Source organism: Globicephala melas, chromosome 21 (assembly GCF_963455315.2).
Source record: "Globicephala melas chromosome 21, mGloMel1.2, whole genome shotgun sequence".
In the NCBI taxonomy this organism is placed as follows: domain Eukaryota; kingdom Metazoa; phylum Chordata; class Mammalia; order Artiodactyla; family Delphinidae; genus Globicephala; species Globicephala melas.
The window spans coordinates 33,822,855-33,844,294 of NC_083334.1; the positions used below are offsets into that span (position 1 = coordinate 33,822,855).

Consider the following 21,440-nt stretch of genomic DNA (forward strand, 5'->3'; position numbering starts at 1 on the left):
AAAAAAAAGGTAATTTAGTTTTCATGGGGATTTTTTTAATGTTGAATTTTTATAAAATGACCAGGACACAGTACCCTCAGGGAGGTTGTTTCAGAGAAGTGATATAAAAAGATGCATCTAGGAAAGTTTTATTAAAATCTCCCTACAACAAGAAACCTTACTTGATCCATTTATCATTCTTTTTTTCGGCTCAGATGGGCAGGGCAGCTGAGGAAAGGGGATTAAGGAAGGGAGGGCACTGAGGAAGGAGTGCCGGGTGGAGGAGGGAGGGGCTTCCCGGGGGAAGGGGACAGCGGGTGAGAGCCAGGTGGCTCCTCATTTGTTTGGGGGGGCGGTGGAGTTGGATGAAAGGCCCTGTGGTCTGGCTGGGTGTTTCTGATGAGCCGCCAGGACACGAAATTGCTCCCAGAGGTTGAGCAGAGGCGTCCTGGGTTTGAGTCCTGACAAAGCAGTATTTCTGGTCTACTTCTCCCAGCTCCATCCCTTTCTGTGGTAAACTCATCATCCCCTGTCCTGGAAGAACTGTCCGGATGCATTCTGAGTGTTATCATTCGCACTTAGCATTTGCATATTTGGGCCTCCAGGTGCTTCTTCACTTCCTCATCAGAAAGTATGAGGACCACCCTGAGCCAGCTTGCAGGCCTACCCTGGTTGGGTGGCTTCAGGAGCCTGGGATGCTCACTGTCTGCATCCTCGGGTGCTGGGAAGACCCTGTTCTGCAATTTCATTGTCATTCAAGTTTTGCTTTTTCCTTTTAACCATGAAAATAATATGTGCTATTGTGGACAATTTGCAAGATAGAGAAAATTACAGAGACGCAGAAAAATCACCATTAATCCTTCCACCCAGAGAGAATTCACATTTTGCCATGTTTTCTTCCAATCTTCTTTCCGCATCCTTTGTTCTTTGTGTACGCTACTCTGCAGATGCATATTTGCATTCTGATTTAGAAACACTGAACAATATTTAATCACCTGTTGTAAGCCTTTTCCGTAAACTCCATTGAATATTGATTATTGATTGCCGTGGTGAACACAAGGGGGTTATTGTCCTAAGTGTTATTGTCATTGGTCTCCTCAGGTTCCCTCTGGAAGGCTATGATGGGAATGAGCGTGACAACTTGGACGGTTCCCCTGGCTCGTTGCCTCTGCCTGGAAGTTCATTCTTTAGAAGTCAGGAACCTGCTGCCCTTGGTGGTGGACTCCCAGGAACAAGACGCTGTGTAGACCGAAATGGATGAGAGCAGCTCGGGGACCCCCGGACGTGTGCTCCCTGTGGTCTAGTCCAGGGACGCCCCTCGCGGGCCGGGTGGTCTGGGATGAACGCCGTGGCTGCTGGACGCGTGGCTGATCCCTGAGCGAGGATGGTGCGCCGGGGGCTGCTCACCTGGGTCTCCCGGGTTGTGGTCTTGCTTGTGCTCCTCTGCTGCGTCGTCTCTGTCCTCTACATGCTGGCCTGCACGCCAAGGGGCGACGAGGAGCAGCTGGGGCTGCCCCGGGCCAACGGCCCCACGGGGAAGGACGGGTACCAGGCGGCAATGCAGGAGTGGGAAGAACGTCACCGCGACTACATCAGCAGCCTCCAGAGGCAGCTCACACAGCTCCAGGAGGAGCTGCGGGAGAGGAGCGAGCAGCTCAGGACCGCGCAGCGTCTGACGGGGGACCCCGCGGGCCCCCCCGGGAGGGCCCAGGCCGACCTGCTGGCCTTCCTGCGCTCCCAGGTGGACAGGGCGGAGGTGCACACCGGCGTCAAGCAGGCCACCGAGTATGCCGCTGTGCCCTTTGACAGCTTCACCCTGCACAAAGTGTACCAGCTGGAGACGGGCCTGACCCGCCACCCCGAGGAGAAGCCCGTGCGCAAGGACAAGCGGGATGAGCTGGTGGAGGTCATCCAGCTGGCCGTGGAGGCCCTGAACAGCCCGGCCGAGAGCAGCCCCGACCAGCGTCCTTACACGGCCTCGGACTTCATCGAAGGTTGGCCCGCTTGCGAAGGGGGTGGAAGGTGGTCGGAGGGGCACCCGGGTCTGGGCCCAGGCAGAGCCCGGCTGCAGAGGCTGGCGGTGGCTTTGGGGATGACGCATAGGCAGCTCTGAATGAGCGACTGAAGGCAAGGCTTGGCTTTTTGTATTTTTCAGAAATATCTGCTTCCACTCACTTCCTCGTGGAAACTGCAGTCACTGAGTGGACAGGTTCATTGTTTCTTGGCAGAAGGTGGAACTTCCTGCTCTCAATAAAAAAGAAAGAAAACAAAATATAAACATGAAATATTGAAACCCAAATAGAGTGTGATAGGCAGTTTTCGTTTTATGCCTTCTCCCAGGCACGTCTAGAGACCGGGCCCTGTCATCAGGCCCCGGCCAGGACAGTAGTCGCGAACATGTACTTGTAGCACTTAGGTCCGCCCAGCTCTGTTCTGGGAGCTTTACACTGGCAGTGACCCCTTTTGCGGGGTGAGGGAATGGAGGCTCAGATTAATTAAGTAAATCACCTAAGGGGGCTCTGTTAGCAAGTGACAGAGCTGGGATTTGAACCCAGAAGTCTGATTCCAGCGTCCACGTCCTTAACCACTAGGTCATATTCTAGAGGTGGGCAGAGCACCTGGAAGCTAGGAGAGTGAATGCCTCACCTTTCTTCATGGGCACAGAACAACCTAGTATTAATTGTGTTTGTGTCAATTTTAGAAAAAAGCAGCCTCGTCTTGGAGTTTCTTGGAAGACTCTTCTTACCAATTTTTCCGTTGTTACTGATTCAAAAATCAACTAATAATTTGGAAGAGGAACTGCCTTCGAGGGCATCCAGCTCTTCCTCCTGTTTCCGGAAAGGAGATACTTCCCAGACACATGGCTTGTCCACCTTACCCTGCTCCCTACTTTAGTTCTGTAACGACCGTCTCATCAACCTGTAGGAAGACAAACCCTCTTTAGTCATACCAGAAACCCTCCCTCTGCTATTTATGCCTGTTCTCTCTGGATGCTTTCCTGTCTTATGGTTTTTTCCCCTTTACATGTGAACTGTAAATTAATGCAATTTTGGTATATTATCATTTTTCATATACCTAGACTAGGCAAAGAAATCTTTTGCAAGATCAAGCTTTTGGTCTGTTGACTGAAAAAAAAAAAAGTACAATGTGAGAGTAGTGAGTTAAATTTTATTCGGGGACAAAATGAGGACGATAGCCCGGGACAGCATCTCAGACAGCTCTGAGGAACTGATCCGAAGAGGTGGGGTGGGGGTCAGCGTATGTGTGACTTTGGTGAAGGGGGTCCGTGCAGTGAAGCACACGTTCTGGCAGAAGGTGGCTGCCATTCACGAGGAGCAGATGTCACCATTCATGATTTTAGTGCTTTTCTAGATAAGAGAAGATGCAAGAATTGGGCTCATAAAATCTCCTGAAAACCTCTATCTGAAGGCCTGTTCTGCCAGTGTTTCCCAGAGCACAGAGGGCCTCGTTCCTGATCTCCACCCTGAACTCCTTTCAGGGTGAGTTGAAGGTCAGCGGCTGCCGTGGCTATTGACCTCATCCTTGTAGAGGCGGATGGCAAGTGACAGGTTTTCGTTCACCGATGTCAGGATTTTACTCATTTATATGAGGTATTAAAAGTGCCTACTGCACTGGGGATCTAGCAAGTATAAACACAAGGTAAGCACTCAGTAAGCGTTTAAAGTATCGTGAGGGTGTAGCATCCCATTTTATAGTGCTTTAGGGTTTATGAAACATTTCCACAACTATTACTTGCCTAGCTGACCCCCAGGGAAAATCATTAAACATCCTTAAAAAGGAAACCCTGGTTGTGGAGTACGCTGCCAGAGCTGCCCTCGCGCAAAGCACTTTCAAAAGGACTTGATTACAAATCAGTGATTTTTAATCTGCTTTCATGTCTGAAATCCCCGTCCGCTTTTCTGTGTACAGGATCTAAAGTGCAAGTCCTGTGGTTCTCGGTGACTCGGGCCTCTTGTCCCTGAGCTGAGGTGCTCTGTGGTACGTCTGACTTTCTGTCCGAAACCCTCTTGTCATGCTGCCCCGTGGGGCTTAACACAGCCTGTGTGTGAAGGCAGATCAGTCCACACACACCTTCCAAGTTTGGGGAAAGTCTTGTCAGCTATGTTCATATGATGAGTAAATAGATGCGAACACTTTAAATACGTTTCTATGTATTTGATTGTCATACACAGTTGATCTCACTTTTTCATTCTTATCACAAAAGATGGTGGAGGGGATCTTTTATATTCCCAGGAATTGAGGCATCATGAAAGACTTCACTAGTCAGGGAGCTGCAGGAAGGCAGAGTTAAATTCAGCAAAAGGAGTAACTGTCAAACAGTGATGTTTTGGAGCAAAGTGGGATTCCCGTCACTGCAAGGATTCTGTCATCAGCTGGATGGCCAGGAGGTGATAATTCATGACTCTAGCATCAGAGACGTGGTTGGACTGAATTACATTTGAAGACCTTTGCAGTCCTGGCTCACGGTTCTTTGACATACACCTAGTTGAGGAGAACGAAAGGAACGGACAGGGTCTGATTTGAAATCTGTGTTTTATAACGCGTGAGAACAAGCAATGGGACCCTGTAAGGATGAAGTGTATCTTTAACACAACGTATTTGGGTTTTTAAACATAACCTTGGAGAGACCGTTTTGTGTTTGGGTGTCAGTAGTCGAAACGTTGGGGCAGTTGAGTGGAAGTCCATGGGCAAACCTGGGTTCCACACCCTCAGAGAGCTCTACACGAGGGCCACGGATTCACTGAACCCTGAACTAGTGTGATAAGGATGGGGGTTCTTTGTGTTTAAACGAATAATAATAAAACCCTGTGCGATGCTTCTGGATGATAACAGTTGAGTAGACTTAAAGCCAACCGTGGGGCAGGAGGCGTGATGACACAGCAGAGGCTGTGTGACTCTGACCCAGACCCCTCACCTCCTGGTGGCTGGGGAGAAGTTGACTTTCATGTCCCCCAAGGCCCACCCGGCCCAGCTTTCTGCAAAATACAAAGCACCACTTTGGCTTTCTTTTTGGCTTTGCCGAGGAACCGTCCCTGAGGGGTGTCCTGCCCCCCTCTGCTGGGTGACAGGATATGCCCCACCCCTTGGGATTCTGCTCTGTGGAAGAAGGGATTCAGACAGATGATCTGTAAGGTCTGCTCTGACCATGGTCACTTCCTACAGTTCTGTGAAGCCTGCGGAGGGCGAATGCCTATTGATGACCATCTAATTTATTATCCATGTTGATTGAATTACTATCTATCTCTGAAACATAGAGGGAACAACATTTGCCCCAGCTTCCCTTCACCAGATGTTTCACTGGCACTGATTCTTGCATTGGATTCTCACATAATAACATGAATTTTTTGTACAACCGTCTGGGAAAAGAAGATAAAGTAGAAAAGCATGATCAGATCCTGTGCTTTCGGAAACCTAACTGTTTATCTCCTCAAGTGAACAGAAAAGCTCTTTGTGTTTGTGGTTCATGACTCCTGTGTGGGATACACAGGCTCCTGCTTAAGTCTGAGTGGCACAATTTGGGGCTTTGATGGTACATTTAAATAGAGCTCCGGTGCCTACATTCGACGTCATTTCATAAAAGTTTAGCCTCCCGAATTATTCCCCTTTTACAACCCAAACTCCCAACACCGTGAGTCCTGTGTGAGGTGCTGTGTCTGCTGTCTCCATGGGGAGGTTCTGTACCGGCCTGGGCAGCTCCCCTCCTCCAGCTTTCGCAGGGTTAGTGGTGGCAAGAGTGTCTCAGACGCGAAAAGACTTGATTTTACGGTGAGATGGAGTCAAACCACCAGCCACAAGAAACTGAAGGTTTTGAAGGCACCCTGAGACGCGTCTTAAAACAAGGGGATACGGGAATAGCTCTAAAGCCTTAGTGACCGTCGCCTGCCCAGTAAGCTCCCACCTCCTGGGCTCCACAGCCAAGACCGCGTGCTTCCTGGGTGGCTGAGGCACCGGGTGAGGGCCCGGAGATTTGTATGTCCATTGTTGGTGCCTCCGCATAACCTCCAAGGATGCCCGGTGACCATGTTGCTGAGTCCAGCCCCAGGGCCAGGTGCTTGGAGACCCGGGTGCTCGGGACCGTGCTCAGCGTGCATGTCAGGGAGATGCTCCTTTGTGACTTGGGGAGGAAAGGTAAGGCAGGCGTTCAGGTGCATTGCCGGGCATTTGGGGGCGCCTGGGGATCTTGGTGCAGAAATAAGGGAGAACGGGTATTCCGCGCAGTGGACGGGGTGTGGAGGGAAGAGAGCAGGTGGTGCAGGGAGGTTGCTGTGGGCAGGACATAGGGCTTCAGGTCCTGAGCGGGGCCCCAGTTCTCAGCCAGCATCTCCAGGGAGGCGAAGGCCGTAGAACCCAGGACAGCCCTTCCCACCCGCCCTCTCGTCACGTGCACGGAAGGACCATGCGTGTTTACTGTCCAGTTCCCACCGGGCCTGCGTGGTGTTAGTTTCCTCTGTCACCGCAGCCCGTTCCGTCTGTCTGCTTCCTCCCTGAGGTCTCCTCGTGTGTTTGCTGATGCTTTACGTTCCTAAATAGGGAGAAATGCTTTTTATTCTGAAATCAGAGATAAGAGGCTTAAATGCCAATAAACGTTTTGAGGCTACACTATAGAGGGATTCTTCCTGGGGGGATGGTGAGGAGGGTAGCGGCCTTGCCCTTCTGCGGGGGCGGGACCCTAGACCCCTTCTGGGGAGTGGCTGAGCCTCCTGCCAGGGGAGGTGCTCTGCTGTCTCAGAATATTTTGAAATTCTCAGTAAGTTGTGAACAAGGGGCCCTACCTTTCCATTTTGCTCTGGTCCCTGCAAACTGGGCAGCCAGTCCTACCGCCGAATAGAGAGGCCAGGAGGGAGGGTGAGGCAGGGAGACGGAACTAGGACACTGTGCAGCCTGACACCATCGCTGAGGCCAGCTCTGTGGACCCGCGGCAGACCGGGACAGGCGCGACCTTGGTTTGACACCCATCCTGTGCATGTGGAGTACTTTCTAGCAAGACTGCAGAAACCGGCAAGTCTTTAACTTTGTTTTACGATAACCTTGTTGTTAGAATTTTTTATTGGACTCATTTGAAGCACTTTCGTTCCCAGGGGATTTTTCTTAAATTGAGGTGTCACTGTTCTTCCTGCCTCACGTTTCCTACTAGGGATGTGCTGTAAGAGGGAGCTGGGGATGCTGTGGGAACGTCCAGGACGGAGGAACGTGGCTGCGTTAGCGGGAGTGCTGAGCAGAGGCGCGATGGGCGGAGGCCTGGATCCGGGCCTCGGACTCCGTGGGAGGTGCGGCGGGGAGACGGCAGGCAAGGGGTGCAGCCCAGCAGGCCCAGTCTGTCAGCCACGTTGGGGAGGAGCTGGTGTTTGCGGAAAGGAGCCATAGTTTTTTAGCCAGACCCCGAGTTTGTCCTGTGCGGGGTCGTGGATGAGGCCCGGTGCCCAGGCTTAATCGACGTGCGTGGACGGGACACCTGCTCTGCGGGCAGAACGTCCCCAGTGGCCTGAGGGGCGGGGGAAGGAGGATGAAGCCAGGTCTCTGGCCTGAAGGACCCGGTTCCCCACATGGGGAGACAAAGCTCTCAGTGACTGAGGTTCAGTGGCGGAAAGTGGCCGTTGGTCCGAGTGTCAGAATCGGTGCCTGAAGGCCCCTGGGGCTCGGGAGAGACCTCAGAGCAGGTGGGACCTGAGCCAGCCTCGAAGGGGAGATGGGGTTATGGGGAGGGGCGAGCGAGAGGGGAACAGATGGCAGCAGAGGGCGGGGGCCAGAAAGCCGACTGACCGGGGAATAGGACCGGGGTGGGGTTAGGGGGAGATCAGCCCAGCCAGCAGGCGGGACCCAAGAGTCACTGGGGATGTTGGACACGAGGACCCTGAGGCCTGGGCCAAGGGCTTTAGCTCACAGGGTCGCCTGGATCTGTAGTCAGACGGTCCCTCATTTGGGGGGCGGTGGGTAGTGAGCTCAGCTCCTGAGTCCCGCTCAGCTCACCACCGCCTCCTCACACTTGCTGTGGTTCTCAGGTGCTCAAACAGCGGTGGCATCTTGGGGGTCCCGTGGTCGGAGATGGGGACCCCGTGGTTTATCGTAGCTGGTCTTGTGTCTGCGCACCAGGCCCTGTCCTGACATCTCACCAGCACTGGTTCATCTCATCCCCTCTTCCACCAGCACCCTGGATTCATTTTACCTCCGTTTTGTCAGTGTGAGTCTGGAACTCGGAGGTTAAGTAACAGCCTCCAGGCCACTCAGGTGGCAAGTGATGGGCTCAGATGCCAGACCTTCAGATCGTAGCTCCTGGCCATGCCACCTCGGACCTCCGAGGGTCTCTGACCTATCCACACGCTTCTCTGGTCCCGGATAGTATGGGGGAAACCTAAAAGCACGTCCAAGGGGTGCAGACGGTTGGGAGAGGCCCCACCCGGGTGAGCTGTATAAATGTTCTTGGGAAGAAGGTTTTAAAGGAAGAGAAGGAAATTCATGAGCTCCTGGGGGAGACGGGCAGACAGCGGCACGGGAGGGGCCGCATCATTCAATTAAGGGGAGGGGGTCATGCGGGGCTGGGCGCCTTCAGCATGAAATGCTTTACTTGAACTGATCGGGGTGCGTTTCTTCTGAGACTCCTACAGCAGTGTGGAAGAGGGGTGGGAGCTGACGAGTCAGGAGAGAAGATGGAGTGCAGAAGAGCCAGTCGGGAGCTGTCAGGGAGCCGGGTGGCGGGCGTGTCCCGTGCTTAAGGGAAGAGACGGGGTTTACGGTCCTGTTTTCTTCTCCAACATACACACTTTATGTGAGTTCTGGATTGGATGAAAGCCCACGGTGCCGGCAGTCCTGGGGGCCCCTGCCCGCCTTCTGATCCCAGCTTGCCTGCCAGCTCTGTTCCCGCTGCTTCTCCTGCCCTTCCCCCCCTCGCCCAGTGCCCAGCTCTCCTGCCTGCCCTGACCCTCCTCCTCCCCGTGCGCCATCCTCTGCACCCAAGGCCCTGCCCCCTGTAAGCCTTTCTGCAGTCTTCAGGTTCTTCCAGCCAGAAGTTCCCTGTCATCTTCCCGAGGCCGTGCGATGAGCTCGCGGACCCTTTTCCCTCTGTTGCTCTTGGTTTATCAGACTCAGCTCGTCTTCCTCACCACGTCCGGCAGCAGCGATGGGTGCACAGTGCTTTCCCTGTTCAGTGGCTGCAAGCCCTCACAGTGGTGTTTCCCATTCGGGAGCCTAGCCTGGCCAGAGTCTGACTCCCTCGAGGTCCCCCCCCCCGACCCCGCTGGCCCTGGGGTCTCGGCTTCCTGCTCCCCGTGCCGGGTGAGCAGCATGGGCCTGGGGCACCAGACCCGCGGCCCATTCAGCTCCTGTCTCTGAGTACACCCTGCCCAGTCCGTGTGTATAAGAGAGATGGCTCGAACCTTGTGAAAGAAAGTTTACAGAAAACCCAAGGTACCCAGTTCTCACCTCCGCTCTTCAATTTCCATTGTAAATTAGCTGTTTGTGGGAGGATATTTTCCATCAAAACAATACCATAAAGAGTACTTGGATTCCTGGGACCCATCACAAATCAGATTTAAACTCTAAACTCAAGAACATAAATGCCAGAGGTTGGGGATGAGTGGAGAGGACGTCTTTAGAAAGTTATCTTCATTTTCTGCCCTGGGTGTTACTAGTGCATTCTCAACAGAGTACCTAACACCAAAACCACTTTTAAGAAATGCTGTATTTTGCAGTCATTTTGGAATTACAGGAGAGTTGCAGGAACAGCGCAGGGTTCCCGCCTGCCTCTCCCCGGCTTCCCTGCGGTCAGTATTCTGCACGTGTGCAGGCAGCAGCCCTGGGAGGCAGCGCTGGTACGGCACTGTCTCCTCGGTTGTGCCTCAGCTTTGCTTCGTTTTTGTGTTTCTCCTGCCTGGTGTTCTCGGGACTGCTTAGCTGCGTGGTTTGGTGTCTGTCATTCATTTGGGGAGATTCTGAGCCAGTATTTCAGCCAGTCCTTCTTTGCCCCGTGCCTTTTGTCTCATTCTGGACTCCACCTGTGTGAATGTCTCACAGCTAGTGGATGTTCTGTTTCTTTTTTGTTTTCACTTTTTTTTCTCTTTGTGTTTGGTAACTTCCATTGACCCACCTCAAGTTAACTGATTCTTCCTCAGCAGAGAGACTACCCATCAAGGCGTTCTTTATGCCTATTACTGCGCTTTTAATTTCTAGCATTTCCATTTATTTCTGATCATTTCCATCTCTCTGCTGAAGTTGCCCATCTGATCGCATGTGTTGTCCACTTTTTCCACCTTTAACATATTAATCATCGCTATTTTAAATTCCCTATCAGATGACTCCAGCATCTGTGTCATCTCTGAGTCCGGTTCTGATGATTGCTTTGTGTCTTGGATTTTTTTCTTGTCTTTTCCAAACCTCATAACTTTTGTTGACTCTGGTGTAGCTAGTAGAGACTGAGATAAATAGTGTTTATGCCTGGAAATGGCGCACTTTTCCCTTTCCTGTGCCGTGTGTATGCATGCACGGGAGCAGGAGTGGGCGGGGCTTGAGGTTTGTGGTTGCTATGGTTACCCTCAGTGCATCCCAGGCTCCAAATTCCTCGGTCATACCTTGTGTTAGGGTGGAGGTGGTTCTGCCTGAGGGCTGTCCGTCCAGCCCTGTGACCCCTTGGGGAAGGTCTCCTTGTGCTCCTGTCCTGTCCCCTCCCAGCATTTCTGCTGTCACTTACTATTCAAGCTTGTTCGCTTACTGCAGGGCAGTGGGGAGTGGAGCTGTCTCTGATGTTCTGATTAAATCTCAGTCCTACCAGGTCTTTGGTTCTTGGGGTGTCTCCTGTCCCACCCCAGGAATAAGACTTTTTATTCCTCCCTCCCCAGCTGCAGGGAACTTTCACCAGTTCCTGAGGGTGAGAATGTTTGTTGCGCTTTCCCCAACAATAGGTTTTGGTTCCAGAGAGGGGGACAGGAGGAAAGGGCCCCCCGACATGGCTGCTGACCCCCGCCCCCGGGCCTGCACCTCGTGGACACTTCTAAGGCTCTGATTTTCTGTGAGTACCCGAGGAGGCTTCTGGAGGAAGAGCCGCGGGGGTACAGACCTATCCATTCTCTGGAGCCCCAGGGCGTCCCTGTGCCGCCAGCCTGTGCTCAGCCTTCTTTCTTCCGCCCCATGTCCTCTGCCCCTCTGGGCCAGCGCTCCCTGCTCTCCCCTCCCTGCAGGCTCCTGTTTCTCCTCAGATTTGGGACCAGCCGTTTGTTCTGTGGCCTCAGCTCTCCGCGAAGTTCAGAAAAGTCCTGCATTTGAAGGGAGTCTGGCTCTTTTTCATTGTGAGCAATGTGTCTTTAAACTCATCGTACCCTGGAGTGGAAGCAGAAGTGTGAAACCACTTTTTAAAATAATAATTTAAGATCTATTGATTACTTCATCTGCTTCCATTTCTCTATGAATCAGTAACCTCTTCTCACAATCTGTTGATGGTTTCACCCATCATGCTCAAGCCAACAGTTTAAAAGCGCTGAATTGCATTGATCTCGCTGATGAGCGGGAAGTTTGGGACATCCCACACCTGGGTCCTCTGAGCGGAAACCTTGAATGCCGTGGTCTCTCCTCTGTGGCCATGAATCAGAGAAATGGCAGGTTGCTTAAGCCTATCTGGTACCATATGTCTATTCTTTGAGTTTTAATGTTTCAGTGTTGGCCACTTGGATTTCTTCTATCAAATGTCACACGATCATAAAAAGTAACAGTATTGTGACAATCGATCATTTCCAAGCACACTTCCCCAAACTGGCGTGTGGAGCCATCCCTGCCTTCTGCGTTGTCAGAACTTGGGGTTACTGTTTTCCATCCCTTTCTGCCTTTCACCTTGGTCTGCCTGGGATCCCTGTCACCCTCCTGCTGGTGTTGATGCGGGTCCTGTGTTAGCTGGGTGGGGGGAGTTAAGGGGAAATGGGGGAAAGGTGCTGTCCTGTTCCCACATCAAACATTCGCCTTCTTCCTGCATTCCACCCTCTCCCACACGTCCCCGCAGGCCTGGGGACACTTTGGTGGCTGAAGCTGGCACCTGCCGCCCCACCTCTTTGTCACTCTACACAGACCGTTGTTTAGGAAATAAAGCCAAGACTTGGAAGCGCTGGGAAGCTGTGCTCTCCCCTCTGTGTCCTGTCCTGCTGCTTCCTCTGGGGCTCTGTCCCTGGCTGTCACCTGGCTCCTTCCTTCCTTCCCTGCAGCCAGTGCCCCTTGTCCTCGGTCTTGTGGGGGAGGGAGGGATGGTCCCCTGTCCCATCCGATGTCTGTCGTGCTGACTTGGGGAGCCGTAACTGGGACTGGACCTCACGGCCGTGGACTCGGGCTGGTTCACAGCACTGGGTGCCTCTCCGCAGGCGCGTGGTGGATCAGGGCCCTGTGGCTGGCCCGAGGACGTCACCACCACAGATCCTAGTGTTCCTGTGCCTTCGGAGCGATTTACACGTGCACTCTTGAACGCAGCCCACTTGTGGATAGGGGATCCCCCCCCATTTCCTTTGCCCTGTAAATGTTTCTGTCAGCAGCAGCCAGCGCTTCCTGCACTACAAGTCAGACCCCATCCGACTCACCCAGGGAAAGGGAGCATATGGGTGACAGTGATGAGATTCTCTTTTATATTTTGCTTAGAGTTGTAAGTGGTCACCAGGGTCGGTGAACCGTCTCTCCTCTCTCTCCATCTGTTCCCACCCAGGCTGCTGATCAGAAGTCGGCATCCGCAGGGAGATGAGCTGGCAGGGCCGCTGAGCCTTTGCCCGATGACTTTATTCTCATTGTAGGACTCACAGGAGCTGAGGTGGGGGAAGAGAAAACACCAAGGGGCGTGGCTCCATCTTGGAAGCGCTGGCCTGCGTCCTGCCCGGCTCTCCTTCTGCCCTCAGCCCCCCGTCTTTGCTGTGGACGTAGATGAAGGGAAGGAATAGACTTTTCTATCCTTGGAGGTTCCATTGGTTTATCAGTTGGTCTGGAAAACACGATTTTGTGAGGTTTCGTCACGTGCAGGTTCTTGTAGGGAGGATGCTGAAGGTAGAGGACAGAGCCGAGAGGAAATGAAGTTCCAGGAGGAAGTGATTATGTTCGGCGTGACCTGAAGCGTCATAGCTTCTTAAATGCAGGAATAGATGGGTAACGGGAGAGTTATGCTTTGAGGTTTTGAAAGACTTGGGTGTTCAGTCTGTTCATCCATTGGCCGTGCCCTCTGTGCCGGCATCGTCCATGCTAGGGGTGGACACAGTCACACGCCAGGTCCCTGCCCCTCACAGGCGATGACGGCAGAGTCACACCTTAAACAAGTGGTACAGGGGGGAGAGATTGGCCGTAGGTGGCGGGGTCAAAAAGGGCATCACGGAAAAGACTTTTGAAAGACGATTCGAGTTGTCTCAGGTCAAGGGCATGTGCTCTGGGGCGGGGGAGTGCTCCAGGCAGGGGGAGTGACATGGGCAGAACCCGGAGGCGTGTGAAAGCTTGGGGCAGTCGAGGACCTGCAGGCAGTCAGAGGATGCTGGAGTACTAAGTAGGAGGATGTTGGTCTGGGTGGGAGGAGGTGTGGCCAGATGACGACCCTGAAGGATTAGGACCAACATCATCAAGGGTTTATATGCATTTTAGAGTTTCTAGTTTAGCCTGCAGGCCATAGGCACTGTTGACCATTTTTAATAGTGGTTAGATTGGCTTTCCAGCTGGGTCACTATGACAGCAGGGTAGAGGGGATATTGGAGTGGGCTGGGAGTCACGGCAGGTTTGGGAAATAATTTGGCAGTTCCTCAACATGGGAAATGTAGAGTTACTGCATGACCCAGCAGTTCTACTCCTAAGTATGAACCCAAGAGAGAGGAGAGCATACATTCACACAAAAACGTGTTCAGGATAGCCAGATGGTGGAAACAACCCAGATGTCCACCTGTGGATGGACTGATAAACAAAATGTGACTTATCCATACAAAAGTATTTGCCGTAGAAAGAAATGAAGTACTGATACACGCTACAGCACAGATGTCCCTTGAAAACATGATGCTGAGTGAAGAATTCAAATACAAAAGACCACATATTGTATAATTCGCTTACATGAAATGTCCAGAACCACCTAATGGGTAGAGACAGGAAGTAGATTTTTGGTGGCCTAGGACTCCAGGTAGGTGGGTGGGTGGGTAGGTGGGGATGAGCAGTGACCACTAATAGGTACGGGTTTCCTTTCAGGGAGATGAAATGCTCTAAAATGAGATTGAGGTAGTGGTCACGCAACTCTGTGACTATAGTAAAAACAGGGACTTGTGTGGTTGAAGTGGCGAATTGTTTGGTAGGTGAATTATATCTCAATAAAGCTACTTATAAATAAATAAAAATAAATATGACATAACCTCTGTCCTTAAAAGAACGTGAAGGCTGGGAGACTAATGACAAGGCATTATAAACAGTTGAGGTGGTGAAGGCTCCTGTACCGAGGCTGCAGCCGTGGGACAGGAAGGCGGGGCAGGGGGTGGGGGTGGGGGGGTTGTGGAGCTGAGTATGTTGGGAGGTGGTAACTCCTTGGGTCCAACCATAGAATCCTGGGCTCTTCCATAGGCACTTCTCCGGAGTGTGTAATGAACAAGCTACCAGGAGCATATGTACTTACATCATGGCTTTTTCAAAAGGGAATTTAAGGCAGCAGTGGTATTTATTGATGTCAAACCTCTTTCCCCCATATGTAAGTGCTAAATCATGTCCTTCTTATATGAGACACTATTATGGGCAGACACTGGGCGGGGAAGTAGAACAGAGGCTGAAAAAGGAAGACCCACATCTTATTTTTACTATAAGTTTAATTCAACAGACAGAAATACAAAAAATCTCTGTTTACGTGTTTCTGACCATAGTCAACTGACTGCCCTAAAAACGAATTTCCAGTTTGGGAATCATCGTCCAAACACGCTGTCATTAGTCTGAGGCCAAACATTCAAGCATAAGAACCAAAAGCGTGTGTGCCATCACTGGTCAGTGGCCATCAGCAGAGGCCTGGGAGCGGGGCTGCAGGGTGGACCCGCTGTGAGACCAAACCACAGCTGGGCCTCCAGCTGGTGTTGAAGGGGACAAAAGCCTTTAGGGCAAAACCTGGTCCAACTGGGGTGTCAGGCCCGATGCAGGCAAGGTTTGGCACCAGTTGGCATGGAGGCCCAAGCAGGGCAGGAGGTGCAGAGTTCAAGGGGCTCAACAGGGATAAAGGCCTGGGGTTCAGCTGGACACAGGGAACAGGCAGGAGATGCGATCTGAGTCAGGTCAGGAGCAGTGAGCTCGGCACCCTGGGACAGTTATTTATTCAACAAACACTTACTGAATGTCTACTGCGTGTCAGGCAGAGCCCAGGGGTATGTTGGCTGATCTCAGGGTGAGGACTGTGTGCTTCTCTGAAAGGAGCCTTCACAGTTCTCACGTAGATAATATTATGTTACTAAAATCCTCTAAATTTCTGGACATTTTCTTAGGGATTCTCACTAGTTACCAATGTTCCTAAAAGGCTGTAGTTTAAACATGTTATTATTTTCAAGTTCATGGCTGAACCTCAAATTATGAATATGTTGATGGTCAGTAAGTAGAGTTTATTAATAGTACGGAGTATACTTTGGCCTTCTCTACATGTTTAATGAAATCATTAATCTCAGTAACCTCTAGCCACAAACTAAATTGCACTGGAATTCATGAAAAATAGCAGACTGTGTGGCCTCACATCAAGTGTGTGGATATAAAAGTATGTCTTAGTACCCTTCAGTTATGTACCAGATTTATTCAGAGTCAGTCATGTCCTTTGCAGATTATTGGATAACAGAGAGGCACACATCAAATGCTAAGGGTGAAATCTAAACAGACCCTGCTTTATTTGGCTAAAGGTACAATGAGCCTGATATAAGTTCTTGCTTAAACTTAAGTCCAGACAAATACTATGAAAGATAAATGCGCTAAAGATATGTACAGATCACAGAAGAAGAGACACGGGTGCCTGAAATACACATTAAAAAGTGAAAAACAGTCAAAAATGAAAACAAAAGTTGAATATTAAATTGCCATAATTAAAAAAATGGCAATACATGGCATTGGTGGCGGTGAGGTGAGATGAACATCTATACCTGGTAATGTGAATATCTGTGGGTACAACCATTCTGTAAGGCGGTTTGTATCAAGAGCCTCTGAAATGTGCACACCTTTTCCCAGTATTTTCATTTCTGAAAACGTATTCTTGGTGAATATTTATATCAAGAATGTACGCCATAGAAATGGTTATAATAGTGAAAAAATAGAAACAACTCAGATGCCTGACGGTAGGAGACTGGTAAAATCATGTATCTTTAAAGTGGGATGTTGTATAGCAACTAAAAATCATTTATTCAGTAACTATTAAGTAAAATGGGGCAAAGCCTATGTCATGAGCAAAACTGTAATTTTAGCTGTGAAAGTGATGATAAAGTTTACACCTAACTATGTAAAGAAAAAAGATTAAGAGGATGAAAATGCTATATCAAAGCATTTATGGATTTATTCGCAAGTGGTGGAACTATAGGTGATGCTTTATTTCCAGATATTCTACTTTGACAATCTGTTGCTCTTATATTTTGCAAAAGGATATAGCAGTGCTTGAACGATGTTGACATGATTAAAAAAGAAAGTAGCGTTTGATCTCCTCAAAGTGACAAAATCTGGTGGTTGAAACAGACAGAGAATCCAAGGTGGTGGTGGTAGTGCATTTCTGTCCTGCTTCTGGAGACTCAAGAAGAGGAAAACACATTGTAGGTCGCTTCTCAGTCTTGACCAATCGTTACCCTAAATACCAAGCCTGGAGAAGACAGCCAGCCCGCAGAAGTGAGGGTCGTTCTTAGAAAGGCAATGGCCAGCCTCTTGGAAGAGGCTTGAGCACAGCTTCTTCGTGCCCTGAGTTCCGTGTCCATCCTCATTATGATGGATCGCAGGTGTCCAGGCTGGAGGGAAGGATTCGGCAGAGAGCCATATGTTCACCCTCGTCACCAGCTCTGCAGGACGGTGGCCCTGGGTCCTGTGGCCCCTGGACAGCAGTTTGGTGGAGCCTGTGCTCCCGACATCCCCGCGGCTCTGGGGCTCTCCGTCCGAGTCCCTGTCCCCATGACGTCTTACTCTGTTATCTAACTTTCTTTTTTTTTTTTCCGTATCAGACAAAATAGACTTTATTTTTTTTTGTTGTTGTTATTCTGTATACATAGCTGTTTTTTTTTTAAAAAAAAAACCTTTTATTTTATATTGGAGTGTAGTTGATTAAAAATGTTGTGTTAGTTTCACATGTGCAACGAAGTGATTCAATTATACATATACATGTACAGTATCTATTCCTTTTCAAATTCTAACTTTCTTCAAAGCCCTCCCAGGACTCCTGTGAGAGGAACAGGAGTTTCAAATGTCAAGAAGGAGAACAAAACACCTCTTCTTCCTCCTCTTGGAAAAAGACCTTACTGTCAATGGTGCCTTTTTTTTAAGCCTGTCTCTCCCCTTTCCCTTCTTTTCCAAAAATATGTCTTGCAGTCAGTCGGTTTGTGAAAGACAGCGTGAGCTGCGGCAGCCTCGCATATGTGGCTTTCCATCTGTAGCTTGGTGTGTATGATGTGCCATATATTTAGCTGCCTAAATTGGGACTGTTCCCTGTGCTGTTTCAAGAGTAGCTGGAAAGTCAGATGGGAGAGCAGGGCTACTGATGGGATTGGCTGCTGAATGCTGTTGGCTCTTACCTGCGAATCCAGAAGTTAGAGACATTTCGGGACATCAAGAGAGCAGTTGGCCCGTGAAGGCAGCTGGCCCAGGCGGTAACTAGTCCGTGGAGGCAATTGGTCATTTTCTGAGCTTGGCGCAGAATTTCGCGTCTGTGCCGTTCAAGTCGTGGACAGAGGCTTTGGGTAGAAAATGTGTGTAAGTGAATCATCACAGCTGAGAGATAACAGCTCTTCTTGGCCTCCCAAATGAAAGGTTCCTAGCAAAAAGATGGAAGGAGAGGGGTTTTGTTTGTTTGTTTTAAATTTGAAAGTAGAGATACTCAACTCTTTAATTGGGGTAGAGAAAGATGTCTTTGTCAAGGGAGCCAGCGGAAACCCAAGCTGGGGCATTTGGTGCTGACCCCATGCACTTCTCTTTCATAGCATTTGTGTCCTGTGATTGCTAAGTTTTCCCACTAGCCTGAGATGACGGACCATTTCTCATACCACTTTCTAGCCCTAACACAAAGTGGGGTGCCTGGTACATAGACGCTGACAGGTGTTGGTTGAATGAGTAAATTAATTCACAGGAGCACAGGTAGAGGGATTAGCCTGCCCAGGAAGAAGGAGGACACTTCCTTTGAACTGGAGGAGGGGGTGGCCCTGCAGTGTGATGAGTAAACTTTTACTCATTTGATTTTTTTCCTCTGAGAGAGAGACTAGCAATTTAAGGTCTAAACACATAAAAATAACCACTGTACTTACTATTCAATAAATGTTTGACAGTGATGATTTCATATGCACTTTTATTCTTCCATATCTCTATGTATTTGAGTGTTTAAAGTAGAAAGCTAATTTAATGTGTGTTTGGCATTTCTATTTTAGTAACCATCCTGGTTCTTGCCCTTGGTCCATCTTCCTTCTCTTCCAAGGATGCCTTACCCCGCTGCGATTCACAGCAGTCTCTTTGCTGTTAACCTGTCTTAGGTGACCTGGCATTCTCTTGTTCATCTCCATACTGCACCAGTAGGAGATGCATCTTCTGCCCTTCAAAGGGGGGCCAGTGTGGGCCAGTGTCATAACTGCATATAACTAATTTTTTACAATCTTGGTCTATGTAAAATGCAAACCTTCTCATTCTGCTGTGACTCATGGGCAGGTAAAAGGGTTCTGTGCCCAATTCCAATGTGTGTGTGGGGTTTTTCCCATACATCCAGCAAGGAATTCTCCGACACCAGCTGGGCATCATAGAATTCAACTCAGTTCTGATACTTTCTACCTGGAGAGCGCATCGGATCCCACAGGTTGGGGGCTCAGTCCCACAAGCCTGCCCCCTTCCGCAACTTCAGACGCCAGTCGAAACCCAGGTTACCACCTGTGCTTCTGACTGGCCAGCTATAGATTGGAGGTTCCAATGCCCCCACTGGGTTCAATTAATTTCCTAGAGTAGCTCACAGAACTCAGAGAAACATTTTACTTACTAGATGACTGGTTTATGATAAAAGGATATGATAAAGGATACAGATGAACATAGAGATTGGAGAGAGATGTAGGGCAGGATATGTGGGAAGGGGCAGAGTTTCCATGGTCTCTCTGGGTGCCACCTAGCATCTGTACCTGTTCGCCAGCCTGGATGCTCTCTGAACCCCTATACGTTTGGAATTTTTATGGAGGCTTCATCACACAGACATGATCGATTATTAACTCCATTTCCAGCCTTCCTCACTTCTCAAGAGAATGCGGAGGTGGAGCTGAAAATTCCATGCTTCTAATCATGACTCTGTCCTTCCGGTGACCAGGCCCCATCCAGAAGCCCACCCAGAGTCACCTCATCAAAACAAAAAACACTCTTGTCACCCAGAAAATTCCAAGGGTTTGAGGAACTCTGTGCCAGGAACCAGGGCAGAGACCAATATATATTTTCCATGATCTCACAGTGGGAAACATGTATTGATATTAGACTATCCCATCCCTCTGCTGTCTTCTTTCATAAGTATGGCTTTGGAGTCGAGATGCCTGGATTTAAATCTCAGCTTAAGGGACTTCCCTAGTGGCGCAGTGGTTAAGAATCCGCCTGCCAGTGCAGGCGACGCGGGTTCGAGCCCTGGTCCGGGAAGATCCCACATGCTGTGGAGCAACTAAGCCTGTGTGCCACAACTACTGAGGCTGCGCTCTAGAGCCCGCGAGCCACAACTACTGACCCTGTGTGCCACAACTACTGAAGCCCACGCGCCTATAGCCCGTGCTCCACAACAAGAGAAGCCACCGCAATGAGAAGCCCACGCATCGCAACGAAGAGTAGCCCCCGCTCGCTACAACTAGAGAAAAGCCTGCATGTAGCAACGAAGACCCAACGCTGCCAAAAATAACTAAATTAACTAATTTTTAAAAAACTGTTAAAAATCTCAGCTGAGCCATCTAACTAATTGTATCTGTAGACGTACAGACAGAAACCACTCCCGTTTCTCTTATCTGCACAGTGGGCATTACTAATACCTCATGAGATTGTTGCAAGGAATATATGGGTGAATACACATAATGCTTTTATAGTGGCCCCTGGCACAGTAAATGTTAATTATTATTACTGCTTTTGCTATTTGTTGGTAGGCCTGGGGGAAGCATTTTTATAGCCCCAGAAATTTCTTAGACTCCTTCCCTGGTTCCTCATACCCTCCTGAATTATAGTTGATTTTCTCTAACACGCCATTGAGATAGTGGTGAGTTCATTTCCCTTTCCTAACTCATCTCCAAAATATCATTTAGAGCTTCCCTGGTGGCGCAGTGGTTGAGAATCTGCCTGCTAATGCAGGGGACACGGATTCGAGCCCTGGTCTGGGAAGATCCCACATGTCACGGAGCAGCTAAGCCCGTGAGCCACAACTACTGAGCCTGCGCATCTGGAGGCTGTGCTCCGCAACAAGAGAGGCCACGACACTGAGAGGCCCGTGCACCGTGATGAAGAGGGGCCCCCACTCGCCACAACTAGAGAAAGCCCTTGCACAGAAACGAAGACCCAACACAGTCAAAAATACATAAATTAATTAATTAAAGTACCCTTAATTAAAAAAAATCATTTAATGCAAGCAAAACTAAAAGTTTTCCAGTGAAGAGGTTTTGAAAAGTTCTCTTCACAAAGTTAGAGTTCTCATCTAACCCAGTGTTAATATTATGGTTATCAGTGGTCATCTTTAAATGTCAGTAGTATCCTAATCATAGTTTTGTGCATCAGAATCTATTGAAGTAAGAGGGTGTCTCTTGGGAAAGGTGTAATGTGGAGAATTGTGGATCTCGGATGATTATCAATACATTGATCTCAGCACATCCTGGAATGTGAGTTTGCGTTCTTTGTCATTTCTCTCTTTGGGCAGCTGTGTTCCATTCTCAAACCCCAAGCCTCCTGTTGCTGGAGAGCCCAGTGATTTCGTGACCCCTGCAGGATCTTCTGGATGAGAATCCTCTTAGGAGATGGTGGCAGAGGAGGGGTCTCGCGGTTGGCACGTGAAAAGGCACTTCTGTGCTGAGAGCTACTGTCAGCAGCGGGCGTGGACCACGCCCTGAAGCTGCAGGCAGATTTGTTAGTGCTGTGGCTTCTTGCCTGTTGGAGTCTATGAGTAGCTGAGTCTTTCAAAGCCTGACCATTTTTCTTGTCTGGAATTTCACCCATTAGTCTTACTGACTTTCCATTCACCGTGTTCATTGCGATTAGATGCTCCTTTCTGTGGCCCCAGACTCATGTGTTCCGCCTGTTGAACTCGGTGCAGGTTCGGCCATGGCGGCCCCTCC

At 49.8% G+C, this 21,440-nt stretch overlaps 1 protein-coding gene across 6 annotated transcripts in view; it reads left to right on the forward strand.

The window, feature by feature from the left end:
• The window catches only part of CSGALNACT1 (chondroitin sulfate N-acetylgalactosaminyltransferase 1), a 324,300-nt gene that overhangs the window by 238,296 nt on the left and 64,564 nt on the right, over window positions 1–21,440 (forward strand). For all 6 annotated transcript variants that reach the window (XM_060291556.1, XM_060291555.1, XM_060291560.2 and 3 more), the window contains exon 3: window positions 1,081–1,973. In XM_060291556.1, the coding sequence (XP_060147539.1) occupies window positions 1,364–1,973 (610 nt within the window). In that variant the 5' untranslated portion in view covers window positions 1,081–1,363. The remainder of the gene's footprint in view (window positions 1–1,080; window positions 1,974–21,440) is intronic.